The following is a 14,737-nucleotide window of genomic DNA, read 5'->3' as shown; positions in this document are numbered from 1 at the left end:
TCATTATCACTGTACACATTGTGGAAAATAATGATTCTCTATAAATAAATGCTGTAGATATATTAGTTTCTTGCACCATACACATTTTATAAGTGCTATTTTCTCAAAAATCTCGCAGATAGACTGTTCTGAAATTTCGGAGCAATATTCAACAGGATTGTCGAACGAATCAGGTTTTTTATCCAAGTACCCACTTTTGTACCAAGGATATTTAAATACCTTTTTGAATCTAGGTGAAGATAATTGATTCTGTGTGATAGACTGTAATTTTGTAATATTATTCCTCTCATGTAAACTGATGTCTGATCCGAATAAAATAATGGCGTCAGATATTTTTCTTACAAGGTTTTTCCAAAATCAAAAACCGAATATATCCAGTGGTTGAATTTTGCCTGTCGTACCCTTAGGAATTGTCATCAATCGAAAATTTGTGTCTGCTGGTGTCACTTCTCTTACAGTTCGTTCACACTGTCCACTCCATGAGTCTAGTAATAAAACTGCTTTTTTCCCACACTTAGGAAAAAATACAGGTTGCAACCATGTTTGAAGTAATTCACTCGATAGCTTTCCTGATGCACTTGCTCGCAAAAATATATTAGGTGCATTGAATAGTTTTTTTGAAACAATTGGTCCAAACTCTCCGTTTGTTTTTTTTAATACTGCAAGATTGGTCAGCCTCCGTGCGCCTTGGGCTGGTCTCTGCTAATTTTTCTGGGTTCTTTCTCGGTAAAGATAGCCGGCGCTGACTTTCACAGGCCGAAGTTCGCGCTGGTTGGGGAAGGTTGATACAAAGAATCGGACACTCTAATTCAATTATATTACATATGGCGATCTCATTTATTGACGCCTTTTCACAAATATCGCTACAAGATTAACTTTCGCCGCGGCGAGCGCGCTCGCTCAGCCTTTCCGCGACCAGAGTTCGCGGGATCACGCGAGCGAGATCGCTCAGCGTGCGCGAGAAAATCGAAATACGCTAATGTCCGTAATCGAGCGAGAGCTAGCGCGAGAGAGTAAAACAGGTTTTGGACCCACCGGATGCTGACGGTCCGTCGACAGAGAGGCGACGCTGGCGAAAGCATAGACCCGCTGGAAACGGCGCTCTGGCAACGATCGAAGCTGCTGCAGGAAGGGCCGCAGTACGGTCTTTGCCCCGTGGACGGCGAATGGTCGCTGCTTGTCCGGGCTCGGCTTGGAACTGCTGGCTTCCTCGCAAGTGGCAGTCGCACTCCTGGCAGTAGTTCCTCTCTGGCCGAAATATCGTCTTGTCCAGTCTCTCCTTAGGCGGCCCTAATTACTCGAGAGCTCTCGCTTAACTGCCCTTCTTCTCTCTTAATTTCTAAGCCTCGCGCCGCTGCGCTCCCACTTCTCTCGCCGTCAAAAATCAGTCAAAATCGCTCTCTCTCTCTCTCTCTCTCTCTCTCTCGCTCTTCTCGATCTCACTCGCACTCACGGCGACACCTCGCCGATCGTCGCGCTCCTCTCTTCAGATCCTCCAACGACACAAGTATGTAGTCGCCATATAGCGTACACTTGGTCGCTGCGTTCACGCGAGGAGAGTACCGCACACAGGGCCAGCGAGCATCGCTATAGCCCTGTCACAATACCATAAAAAGGGGTGATAGCAATGTACCTTCTGCAGATATTGTCGGTTGAATCGTATAACTATACGTAGTCGATGATACTGATTGTACTACTGATTCGACTGTCTTCTTACCTTTTTCGCTGAATGTTCTGTCATTATGCATTTCTAAATTGAATCCACTTTGGTCGGAATTATATATGTTACTTACACTTATTGTTGATAAATCTGTTTTGATGAGGTTGATAAAATTTTGACAATCTAACTTTAAACTAGCCTCATTTTCAACAGATAGCTTAGTCACATTTTTAGTTATTTTATACGATATAATTTTATGCTTTTTTTTGAATAGTAATATCCAATTTGGTGAAGTTTGAAACCAAAGCATATCTAACTCATACTTTTTTTGTAAAGCCAATCTTTTAAGATCTAAATCATGCACTGTTAATTTCCGATCTAAAGCATCTTTGAGTTGTTGTAAAGTATATCTTGAAACTCTAAACAGATTCTCTCTTTTGGTCCCGCCTGACAAAATGTGCTGTTTCCATTTTCTCAACTAACGTTCTGACGAAACTTGTTTACATTTACTCTGGACGGAACTTAAAGACAGTTTCTTTTTCTTACTACTTTCCCAGTATTCAACAGCTTTTCTTTTATATCAATTGTCGAATACCGTATTTGTTACCGTACAATTACCTTGGCATAGCATACACTATGTATTTCTTCAAATTGATCGTCAATTACTTCTGGATTAATATCAAAATCATCATCCAGGAAACATAAGTTCTCACTTGTCTCACATTCAATACCTGAATTTGTTTCAATGCTTTTTCTCAATATATCTTCAACATAATCGTGTAGCTGCTCCTCTGCATCGTTTAATATAGGTGTGCTTTCTACAACCACACTTATGCGGAATGTTTTCAATAATTTTTGAATGACGTTGTGAATTTCAATTGCCATTCTAATACAATTTTGATATTCAAAAACGTAGATATAAAGCAAAGTTCTATTACTAATTTACTGAAGTATGCTGATCGAATATGATTATATATACTGTAAGTGAACAAAACATGTTTTGAAGTTGGTAACACATAAACCGATATCAAATCAAGGTGCCCAAGGTTCCTCCACTGTTACAACTTGGCTTATCACATAGGTCAACGATTGCGATTTCTATTAAGGAAAAAAACAGTTGTTGTTCCAATCTTGCTATTTGAACCACATCAACCGCATACGTTGATTGTGGTTTCTATGAAGGGAAAAAACAGTTGTAGATTCAATCTTGCTATTTGAACCACATGAACCGCATTCGTTGATTGTGGTTTCTATGAAGGAAAAAAACAGTTGCAGTTCCAATCTTGCTATTTGAACTACATGAACCGCATTCGTTGATTGTGGTTTCTACCAAGGAAAGAAACAGTTGCAGTTCCAATCTTGCTATTTGAACCACATAAACTGCATTCGTTGATTGTGTTTTCTATTAAGGAAAAAAACAGTTGTATTTCCAATCTTGCTATTTGAACCACATGAACCGCATTCGTTGATTGTGGTTTCTATGAAGGAAAAAAACAGTTGCAGTTCCAATCTTGCTATTTGAACCACATGAACCGCATTCGTTGATTGTGGTTTCCACGTCATGCCACAGTTTGATTTTGTTTTGCCACGCACATAATCGAGTGTGTTTAAGGTGGAGAATAAGAGTAACATTATCTCATGTCAGTATTTTTATATTGGCTAAAACCGCGTCGCGAAATACGTACATATACCTATTAGTATGGTAAAATCAGTTTGTCTAATGAATTTTTTCGTAATAACATAATAATCGACTTTTCGAAGGGATAGTAGTAATATTCGTTAAATATAATGATTTAAAAATGAAATTCCCCAAAGATATGTCGAACTTCTAAAATTTGCATGATTTCGTAGTTTCATTTGCTATTTTCTACCTATACATAAGTATACGTAATTAATTAAACGTTATCTTCTACAAAATATGTGCATATGTCCTTTTATTTGAAGATACTATAAATATTTCGAAATCGGGATTATGACAGGTAGCTGGGTTCCGGATTTCAGAAAATTGGAATGCAGGACTTCGGGGTTACAGCGTGGCAGGGTAACAAGCTCGAGGGTTGATGAAACTGGGATGCAGGAGTTACGAGTTAGAGCCTGGCAGGGTCATCAGCTCGAGGGTTGATGAAATTCGGGTGTAGGAGTTCGGGGTTACAGCGTGACAGGGTATCTAGCTCCAGAGTTGATGAAATTGGGTTGCAGGAGTTACGGGTTACAGCGTGATAGGGTAACCAGCTCGAGGATTCATGAAATTCGGGTGTAGAAGTTCAGGGTTCGAACGTCGCAGGGTAACCAGCTGGAGGGTTAAGGAAATTGGGGTTAAGAGTTTGGGGTTACAGCGTGGCAGGGTAACTAGCTCGAGGGTTGATGAAATTGGGGTTGGGTTCGGTTGCAACCCCTGTAGACGAAATCCATATATTTATCTGAAATTTTCTAAAAGAATTTTTTAGAGTTTATTTCGTCGATAACTGTGCATAAAATACGAAAATTTCGCTATAAAATGGTGTTGAGGGGTATCGTTCGGGGGTAGCTTTCACCCTCTAAATAGTTTATTCGGCAGAACAAAAGTATACATGTATTTGGCTTTTTTGAGCGTCATAGAACATGAAATAACCAGCATAATCTGCGATTAACAACTGCTTATATTGTATTAATAACATTAAGGGGTAGTTCACCGTCGAAATAATAGATAATAGAAAAACCCCGAAATACGTCAATTTTGTTTTATTATTTTCTACTAGAATATCATTTTAAAAATTTTTTTAACATAATTTTTTGATTTTGTAAGGTAAAAATACACTTAAAAATACAGTTTTTCTTCTGTACAACGTAGAGGTTGCAACCCCCGAAGACCAAATTGATGTGTGTCTGTTACTTTTTTTATAAGTATCTTATTTTTTTTGTTTCATAAAAAAATATTCCTTACAACTAAAGATATTGCTATAGAACTGCTTTTACGGCTGTTTCTTGGGAGTGGCTTTCATCCCTTAGATAGCTTTTTCAGCCGATAAAAAAAATATCGGTCTTTTATTTTTTACGAACATTTCTTAATTGTAGAAAAATCGGAGGCGGAGGGTTGGCGTGGTTTCCTAATTAGGGTTGCTCGATCCTCAGATCTATCGAGTCTTCACCCTCCTCAAAAACCTGTATGTGGCCACCTGGTCCTTCCAGGATGACCACTTCTCTATTCTGGCGAGGGATGGCATCGGTCTCGATCGCCTTCTGCTCCAACATATCGCTCCAGGCTCTCTTGATGCCCTTCCAGGACCTGTTTGGATCCCTGGGTCGCTGACAACTTGCTGTTTCCCATCGGCGACCCGTAGCGAATTGTCGAATCTGCTGGAGGCGCGAAGATGACCTCTTATGTTCGCTCGCCTTGCCGTTTCCCTTGTTGCAATCTGGGCAGAATTTACGACTAAAGCCTAGTTTGCCACAAGCGGAACACTGGAGAGGCTAGGTGAAGTCAATCTTCCGCCTGTCCTTCTCGCCGCTCGCGAGGAGACCTAGTAGAAGGAGAATTCTTCCTTCCTCCACGCCATCGACTTTTACGCTTTTCTGGAGGGTTGTTCTGCCTTTCCTTCGCTAATTTACGCAGAATCCTCTTAATGCCTTCCAGACGCTCCTCCATCTTCTTATCAGAAGTCGAGGTTTGTGTAGCCGATACCGTCGCTTGCTCGGTAGGCCACCTGGCAGGGTTCTCGACGCCCTGTCCGCGCTGCTGATCTCCCTCCTTCTTCGTACGCGCCTTTCCTTCGCTGGCCACTGCAGCGTTTTGAGATTGATTACCAGCTGATCTTTTGCTCGGTTGGTATGCGTGCTGAGAGAATATCGTCGAGTTAGGGTCTGCAAATACGCATGGACAACGACTGTATGACAAGGTGTTTTGTTCGTCCGTCGCCCTTCTGTTAAATTCGCGTATTGACTTCAACTCGTTCCGACGCAGCTGAATCTGGATATTTGGAAGGAGATTTGTATGGAGCACGTCTAATAACCTCTCCAAGAGCATTGGTGGTTCCAGTCTATTGACAAGAGTCACCAGGTTGGGCACATAGTCTCGCACCAATTTGTCTTCGCCCAGGAATCGGTTCCGAGCTTCCTGCAACAGCCTTTGTTGCTGTTGTGTACTAGTGCCGAACAAATCCCGGGCGTCAGCGACGAATTCCGCATAACTGAGCCACTGTTACTTGTTGTTATCGTACCAGGTCCTCGCGTTACCTTCGAGAATCTCTGACACGGAACAAAGTACTTCATCATCAGTTAGCCCTGCGCCCACGCGCAGATCTTCCAACCTCGACAGAAACGTGTCTATGCTCTGTGCCCTACTACCCGCAAACCTCAATTTCCATCCTCGGACAATTTTTCCAACATCACGGGTTGTGGAGAGCCCTGAGGATAGTTGAGGACCGGAGGAAGACGATCCGCTTCGACTCCTCTGTCAAACAGGTGCGGATCTCTCATACTTCTCCGGATCCTCTTCACCTCCTCTACTTTGGAGGAATCGGTGTGCTTCCCGGAATCCCAGAATCATAGTGACAGGTGAATATGTCCTGAAAGTCGACATTACGTCTGGAGCGCGGTTGAACTGAGTCACGCTGTGAAGAACGGGTTGCATTAGCCATTTCATGCATTCCGTCTTCCAGCTCTCGTATTCTTTGGCGCATAACCTGCGCCTCGCGCTCCGCACATACTTATATTCCCTGTAGAGTCTGAAGAGTTTCTAGGATTCGACCTACCAGCTTGCGGTTGCGGTCAACTTCCTCCTTCAGGTACTCTATTTCCCGGAAGGCTTCACTCAATGATAATTAGTCCAAATTTAAGTACGTCTCTTTTGAAACGCCTAATATAAGGCTCTCACCGTTGTGAATTTTTCCGAAGACTGAAGACCTCTGATTTTTATCAAACTTCACTGTACCATTGATATCTGATAAAACTGTTAATAACCCGAGTAATCAACAATTGCAAGTGGATGTTGAATTATTGCAACTGATTCTTCAAATTCGTTCATGTTATTTTAAATGGTAACTATGTGTATATCGTGTTGATGACTTTTCAATAGATATTATTTTTGTTGGTATATTTTAGCTAACTCTTGTAGATGAACGCTACACTTAGCGTCTATTATATTTATATACCTGTTCATTTAGACATTTTTCTAAAAAAATAGAGAGATTCTCGGTATCAATAAAAAATATTATTTAGAGACATTATATGTATATATACAAATTATATATATACATACAATGTCTACGAATAATACAAGGAATAAATTTATAGATCTACATTTTATTCTCTTTCTTACATTACGGCTTACGTACTTTTACCCCCCTCCGAGCAAAGTTGTTCAAGTTTTGAAGTTTCATATGTTCCTTCAAAACTAATATACACTAAGCAGCAGGGCATTTGAAAGCTCTTTTCAAAAGCTGTCAAATGGTATATATCATAAATACAATCAAATGGTTTTTCTATTTTTTTACAAACGATTATGCATCGATGAAAATTTCGAAATCTTAAGTACATTTTTTATCTCTCTTTTTGAAAAAATCGAAGGAAAATTTTGAGCACAGAATTTTCTTCCTCCTTTCAAAACTCATTTAAAAATTATTTACATCCATATGACCCATATTTGAGCATTTTTATCGAAAATTTAAGTTTTTTTTTCAAATTTACATTACTTTCTAAGTTAAAATTATAGAAAAAAGTGCACGTGAAAGAAAATGTTCTTTTTTCTATGTAGAATACTGTGGAATTTTTTCAGATTTTTTCCGAAAAATAAATTTTTCACTGCTATGCGACATCCGAAGTTTTAAATGGGAAATGTTAAAGCGCGCTTCCGCGCTTGTAACACAACATGTACCCGAAATATGCCAATGCCTTCATTATCGCTATAATATTCAATCGACTAACTACTAGAACTCGTTTTGCTCATAGTATATATAGACATACATGTAGCTACCGAGATAGAAACGATATTGAATGTATTTTCACTCACCCAATATGCTAACTCATTAACAGAAATTCTGATTCAGTACAAAAAGTGGATTTATATTAAATTATTTAAATATGCATATAATTTTAGATTATAAAATAATAAATATAATTAATGAATATTCTGCGCGTTAAAATTAATTGAAGAGGTATGTAGTTAGGTGGATTATAAGAAGTGGGGTTGCCTGTGTGATATCGTAAGTAAAGACAATCGATCGGTTTTATTGATTTATTTAATAAATAGAAGAGTTACGCTTAGCCGTCATAAAAAGCCCAGTTATGCGCGGGGAAAGGCCATTTAAACGTAACGCTTACAATGCTACTTAAATTATCGCAACGATTACAAATGAACTTACGCTTTATTCGCAGCTTACTAAGTGTACAACACGTGCAAGAAGGTGAGCGTCTCTTGGATCCGCGCAGTGCCAACGTCTTGGTCACGGGCACAGCCCGCACTGCGCAGCCCCTAGACGAAACGGCAGGTACTCTCAGCTAGGCCGTAGGTTACCGATAGCCCGTGCATTGTATTTGCCGGCTCAGCCCAATTCCACAAAAAGGAAACTCAGTGATTGTCTTTGTCGGTGTAGCTCACGGCACAAACACGAGACTAACTTGTAGACTTACTGCGCACCGATAAAAATCACTCTACAGCAGTCAAGCGACGACAGTTCGAACTGTCTGCCACAAATTTTCTTGAAGCACTGAGCATCAACCTCTCGTGCAGCGTCCTTATATCGCAGTTTTCCGGCATGGTAGTGGGGACCAGTGATCCCCAACCATCTCCACTAATAGGACAACAGCCGACAACGGATCCTCCGTTCCTGCGCTCATGACAGCCCGTACACGATTAACATGTAAGCCTTGCTCGTGCGCGTCGGGCCCCGTTTAAGGCGTCTAGATGCGAATCTAAACATACAGGATTTGGGTTTTTCCCAAAATAAATATAATGACGCGCTGAATGACATTTACCTATGTTACCGTCCGCGCATATATATAGCGCAGATGTCGCGAACAATTAAAAAAAATCAAATTTAGTACCGAAACCAATTTTTTCGTCTTGAACGTTAACGTTAAATAATCAATCACGAATTAGTATGACATCTAGTAAATTACCTAATTTTAATTTATATTTTGTTTCAAATGATGTTAATGTCGTATAAAAATTACAGTACCTTTAGTTGATTGTAATCTCATTGAATTCCAAAGGAGAGGAGTTTTGAGTCAGTGATGAAATAATGTGGCACAAACACGTATAAATAATATAATTTATATATTGTAATTAATCGTATAATTTGTAATTGATTCAGACCTTATTCCATATAGTTATTTTACAAGCAAATTAATTGAATATATGAAATACTAGTATAATGCTCAATGTACATGATTGATAGCTATTTGAAAAGTAGGTAATGTAGTATGACAGATAAGTTAATTATGACGAATTCACAATTCGAGTATATCAAACAATTGTCAAACCGGCAATAGTACGGAGCACTCAAATTGAACTGACTTTCTGGTCATTTGTAATATAGCGCGAAACTTCGTATTTCACGCTAAATGCTAACACTGCATATTTAAGAGATCACAACCGACTAAACTTGTTTCAGTTATATCTTGATTTTTTCGTTCAAAATAAAATAAAACGTCTTATGACGTTAAAAAAGTATTAACATATATTAATAAAATGTGTAACGGAGGAGGTTATCTGAAAGATGGAAAATTTATTTAAGAACAAACTCCAACGATGCAGAGCAAACCGCCGCTCCGTTAAACACGTATGATAATACGTGCATTCGCCTTAACGTCAGATGATTTATCCTAGTTGTCTTCTATCAAACGGAGTTGAACTCACCTTAAGTCACGTGTCTTGTGACACTCGATGAGTTTTAAGTGTGAGCGACTTTACTCCTAATCTTCTTAATCCCCTAGATGTAATCAGATTAAAACCTAAGCCTTTTTCAATTACTTAAGCTACTAGGAAAATTAAATGACGAAAATAGCGAATAAATTTAACAGACTTTAATTAATAAAAATCTTTACAGTCTTTGTAGGGCCGAAAGACTAACGCACGCGAACAGGATTTTACAATTAACTATGTTCGGTGAGAAAGAGAGAGAGTGAAGATTCGAATTCTACCGCGAACTAACGCTCGACGCGAATACAAAAAATAACGCTAACACGATTAGACAAAATATCGAATGTATATAATGACGGAAGGTGCACCTACCATCCGGTGCAATTACGGTGATCAGCCGTAATTGTTGATGCAAAATATCAACTGCCGCTGCCCCTCGATTAATCAGCTGCTCTACCTCGATCTGCCTTTATCTGCTGCAATCTGCTGCTTCTGCACCGCTGCTTGCTGCTGCAATACTGTCGTTGCACACACGCACGTAATTGTCCCAAGGAAACTTTATTTTGGCGAAACTAAGTGCGAAAAACAAATCGGCGGTAAACTCGCGTTCACAGCTGAGGCGTAACTGCTTATTCAAAAGATCGCGCGCCCCCTCTCTCTCTTAATTGTTAGAACTAACACGCGAGAAGCAGAATCGCGAACGGTTCGATTAATTAAATCGAATACCGTTGCAAATGTCTTTATTTATCTTTAAAGCTAATAAAAAGTTCAATAGTAGGTAATACGGAAACTATGTCATTTTTTATTCGACATTCACTGCTGCTTTGAGCAAATTATATTTTAATACAAATAAACCGTTGTTGAAAAATATTACTTTAAAATATACAAAATATTACACAAAATGGTTATATTATTGTAACTAAATTATACGTACGTCATGGCTTGGTATATGCTTTCTATACCATATCGCATAGCAAATTCATCAACTAATTCCTCGCCAGGTGGGTCAAAGTAAACTTTCCACGCATCATCACCTTTAGCTTGGGGTAATTTTACCATTCCGTCATTGTTTTCACATAAACTATGGAATAGATTTTCATGCAAACAAGTGTATTGAACATGGTAGGGTGCTACTTTTTCTTCTCCTTTAATTTCAACACTGATGTGCAACCTTATAGCACCAGATACGGCAGATTTATCAGTACGTTTTTCTAGATTATACCAAACATCCATTTCACCACTAAGCGTGCGAACTTCTATTATGGTTTGACCTAAGAAATCGTCACTTTCTCTTGTTAATTTTTGTCTTAATTTGGATTTCAAGTCATTATCTTCATCCCAAACGCGAACTTTTATTCTATCAGATGAATTGTGACATTCACTGCAATTTAGAAATAATATTTTTTTTAACTAGATAATAACAGTTACTATAGTTGATATTAGATAATTATAGTTAAGCTTCAATAACATCTGCACATAAAAAAATGATTAATACCATTTTACCACAACCTAACTATCTACATATATTTGGATTCAGTAAATGCAAATTTAAAGAAAAGGAATGTTGCATATATATAATACCTGAATTTTTTTTATTTTTCATCGCGTTAAATTTGTTGGGAGCTTTCTTGATTAATGTAATAAAAAGTTGAATTGGTATGCACAATTTTAAATTTAGACTTTTAGTCAGTGTTTCAAATAATAGATAGATATATCGGTCTGGTAAAATCTACAGGTCTCTTTATTTTCTCTTTATGTGCGAATATCAAAGAAGGATGTAATATCAATTAATTGTATATTTATTTGATTTTATATTCAGTACCTAATATTTCTTCAGGATAATATTTTTTCTCTTTCGATCTACTTATTTAACCGAATTTTATACGGAAAATATAAATTGGTTTTGGATAATTTTAAAAAAGTCTGAAACATCAGAAAGTTGCTTTCATCATAACTTTGTGTTAATGTTGAATACCAATTTATACTTCTAACGAGATTGTAAATTTAGAAAGTATTATTTGTGACGCGTTTGTTTGCTCTTCGTCTGCTGTCCCTCAATTTTCCTTGCACTCGCCAAGGCATAGTGGTCAGCATTGAGCATACGAATATATTAAAAATGCGCTTAACTACTACTGGCCTTTGTTTCAGCTACCGATGATCGCCGGAGGAGACGGAACAAGCCCGAATAAGAGCGTCTCAAAGCAGCGAAAAAGAAAAGTAGCGGTAGATAGAAAGTGAGAGAGACAGAGAGAGAGAGAGAGAGAGAGTACTCACGAACTATACAGATTTAGGTAGGCATGCAACATACGATCAATTAGCGTTCTTTGTCGCACGCCATCTAATAAGTAGGGATGCGGTAGAACGAAAGTGAGCGGTGATAAAGTAGCGGGAGAAAGTTGGTAGAAAGGAAGTGTGAGTCGGCAGAGAGTGTGAGTAGTCATTAAGTAGTTCTTTCACGGGCTCCTTGACGTAAAAAGGTAGAACAAGTAGCAGTATTTAGTAGTTCGACGCGATAAGATTTGCCAACCTGTGTGAAGAGAAGTTCTTTGACCCTGTAGAGACGCCTATGAGGACGATAGCATCCCTTTGTACTTTGGCTCTACAGCGAGATCTGCATCACCCGGCAAATCAGGAAAACAAAGGTCAGGTCATATCTCTCTCTCTCTCACTCTCACTCTCTTCGTTTTTCTCTCTCTTTCTCTCAAGGGTTTCACCGGCTACACTAAGTACAGCAATACTCAGTAGCCAGGCATTTACTCGATGGCTACCGAGATTTTTTGTACGAGCAACCGCTCTTATGAAACACGGATTGTAAAGGCGACCTTGTTTCCAGGCGATCCGTACCTTGTTGGTAGTAATGATAAGGTACGCGCGTTCTCGGTATTATTTGTTAGTGGTAAGACATACGAGTTAATATGTTATTAATTGTTTGTATTAGTAGTAAATCTTACGAGTTAGTTTGTTTGTATGGTTTATGCTAATAAGTTTCTATTGAATTTCGAAAGTTTATACGCGAAATCATTTATTGACCTATCGTCCCTTTGATCATTGAGAGTAAAAACATCTCTCTTATTTCCCTTTTTAAAGAATCGCTGGCGAAGTGCGTACGTGATGCGACAACTTTGGTAGAAATTATCACATAAATATAATAAACATTGTAACGGTCCTATTTATGAGATATTTATTAAATCACTGAATGACTGCAACTAGTCTAACGTATCTATCTGTTTATAATACATTAAGTGGCGCTACCTCACTGTTTACTCGATTGTATTCATATAAGAGTCAAATCAAAATAAATAGCGTGACGTCACAAAGTAATAGATATAGATATAGTGATTTTGGTTATTAAGAAAAATATGTAAATTAGGGATAATTTTAATATAACAAAGCATTTATTGTATAAATTTAAGTACGTAGATTCAGAATATAACTACACAAATTACATTTAATAATTAAATAATAATGAATCTCAATATGCAAAGTTAATTTATTTATTACACTAATAATATGAATTATGAGAAAAATATAAATAATCCATATGCAAAATGAATAAGTATAGAACATGAGTACGAATTGGTTTCATAAATAACAGCTGAATAATAACTGTTATTAGTAAATAAACAATCAATAATTTATTTAAACAATAAGCTGTATATCAAACGAAAATATTAAGTTTATACTTGATAATGATAACTTTATGATTTAGAAATCTTAGATAATTAATCTGATAATGACATTATAAGATTAGAAAAAACCGTTACAAATATAAAAAATTAGTCATAATTCAAATGTTATTAACTAATTTAAATATTTATTTTTAGAGAATACTTCGAAAATTAATCAACTATAAAGTTTGTAACAGGCTGCCGTTTAACCTCTAAACTATTAAACTTATCTGTTAGTTCGGTCAAACGACGCCTTGTTATCTACGTGCTGCGAGCACGTTAACCGACCTTGTCCGGGAGTACGCCTGCGCAGAGTTCCCTCGCCAAGCGGAGTTGGGTTCTCGAACTCGCCACTTGGCGGCGCTATCGCGCTTGCTTAGCAGCGCTCCGTCGGCCGCTACCGGTAACTCTGTTGACAAGCAGCTTCTCTCGATACCTACGCGATCCGTGCTATCTTACCGGCTTATTCGAATCGGACGTAAACAATAACATGCACCCCGGACAAAGGAAAGACAAAGCAATAGCTCGGTTACGAATAACTGCTGTTCGCTTTATTGAATTAAATCAAATACACGGGAGGAATTTGCCGAGAGACTCATGCACGCGAATACGATTGACAATGTGAACGAGGGGAGAGAGAGAGAGAAAATCGCGATCGTCGCGAACTAAACGCTCGCACGCTTATTATAATTTCGCCGCGTACGCTGCGCGGGATCGCACGCCAATGACAATAGCAATATTGTGCACCTACCACGGAGTTGTTGGGATTACGGTGGCCAACCGTATCCGACGCACTCGCTGCAGGTCAACCGCTCCTACGCTCGCTAATCTGCTGCTGTTGCGCTTCGCTGCTTGTTGTTGCGTTGCTGCCGGGATTGCTGATACTCTCGTAGCTGCCGAAGTCGCGCACGTAGAACAGTGTTCGCACTCAGCACTCCACTCGCTACTAGGATTGCAGGTGTTGGAGCCACGCACGTTGAACAGTGCGCTAACTCTTTCCACCGCACTGTCTATCGTCACTTGTCGCCTCCGCACACGCCTCGCAATGTGTACACCCACTGCAGCACTCTCTAACAATGTACCCTGGCTTCCTGATCTCACTCACAGTTATCCAATGCGTTGGCAGCACAAAAAACAATAGCTACGACCTAGCCGGACTGAATGACACAGTCATACTGATTGTCAAACTCTCCCCTCCCGGTCATTGCCCCTACGCGCCCTCTCTCTCTCAAACCGATCGCGGCTGCTACGCTCAGCCTCTTCGTAACCTACGCGAGTCGAACGATTTTCGGTAATCGTTGCAGCCCCCTCCTAGCTTCGGACTACCGGGCCGAACTATTTCGCCGACTCGCGACTCTAAGGACAGGAGAGGGAAGGGGGGAAATCAACACACTCCATCCTTAGAAATTTAACTCTTTATTCGCCCCGTCCGGGCCACCACTCTCCTCCTTCATTTGCCGGAGCCTCCTGGTGCCTTGTGTCTCGGGTAGCACCAGTGCTCCACCTTGTTCGGGCACTTCGACGTGGTGGTGATTCCCGGATGGCCACAAATGTAGCAGCCCTTCCGCTGCT

The 14,737-nt window shown here is 39.3% G+C and overlaps 1 protein-coding gene across 1 annotated transcript in view; it reads right to left on the bottom strand.

The window, feature by feature from the left end:
* The window catches only part of LOC131666732 (protein unc-13 homolog A-like), a 957,113-nt gene that overhangs the window by 557,657 nt on the left and 384,719 nt on the right, over window positions 1-14,737 (bottom strand). Inside the window, exon 7 of the mRNA XM_058939609.1 lies at window positions 10,432-10,878. Coding sequence (XP_058795592.1) covers window positions 10,432-10,878 — 447 coding nt within the window. The remainder of the gene's footprint in view (window positions 1-10,431; window positions 10,879-14,737) is intronic.

Source organism: Phymastichus coffea, unplaced genomic scaffold (genome assembly GCF_024137745.1).
Source record: "Phymastichus coffea isolate CEN01 unplaced genomic scaffold, Cenicafe_Pcof_1.1 PCOF00004, whole genome shotgun sequence".
Classification (NCBI taxonomy): Eukaryota; Metazoa; Arthropoda; class Insecta; order Hymenoptera; family Eulophidae; genus Phymastichus; species Phymastichus coffea.
Note: the sequence above shows the minus strand (reverse complement) of the source record. Positions and strands in the feature narration are given on the sequence as shown.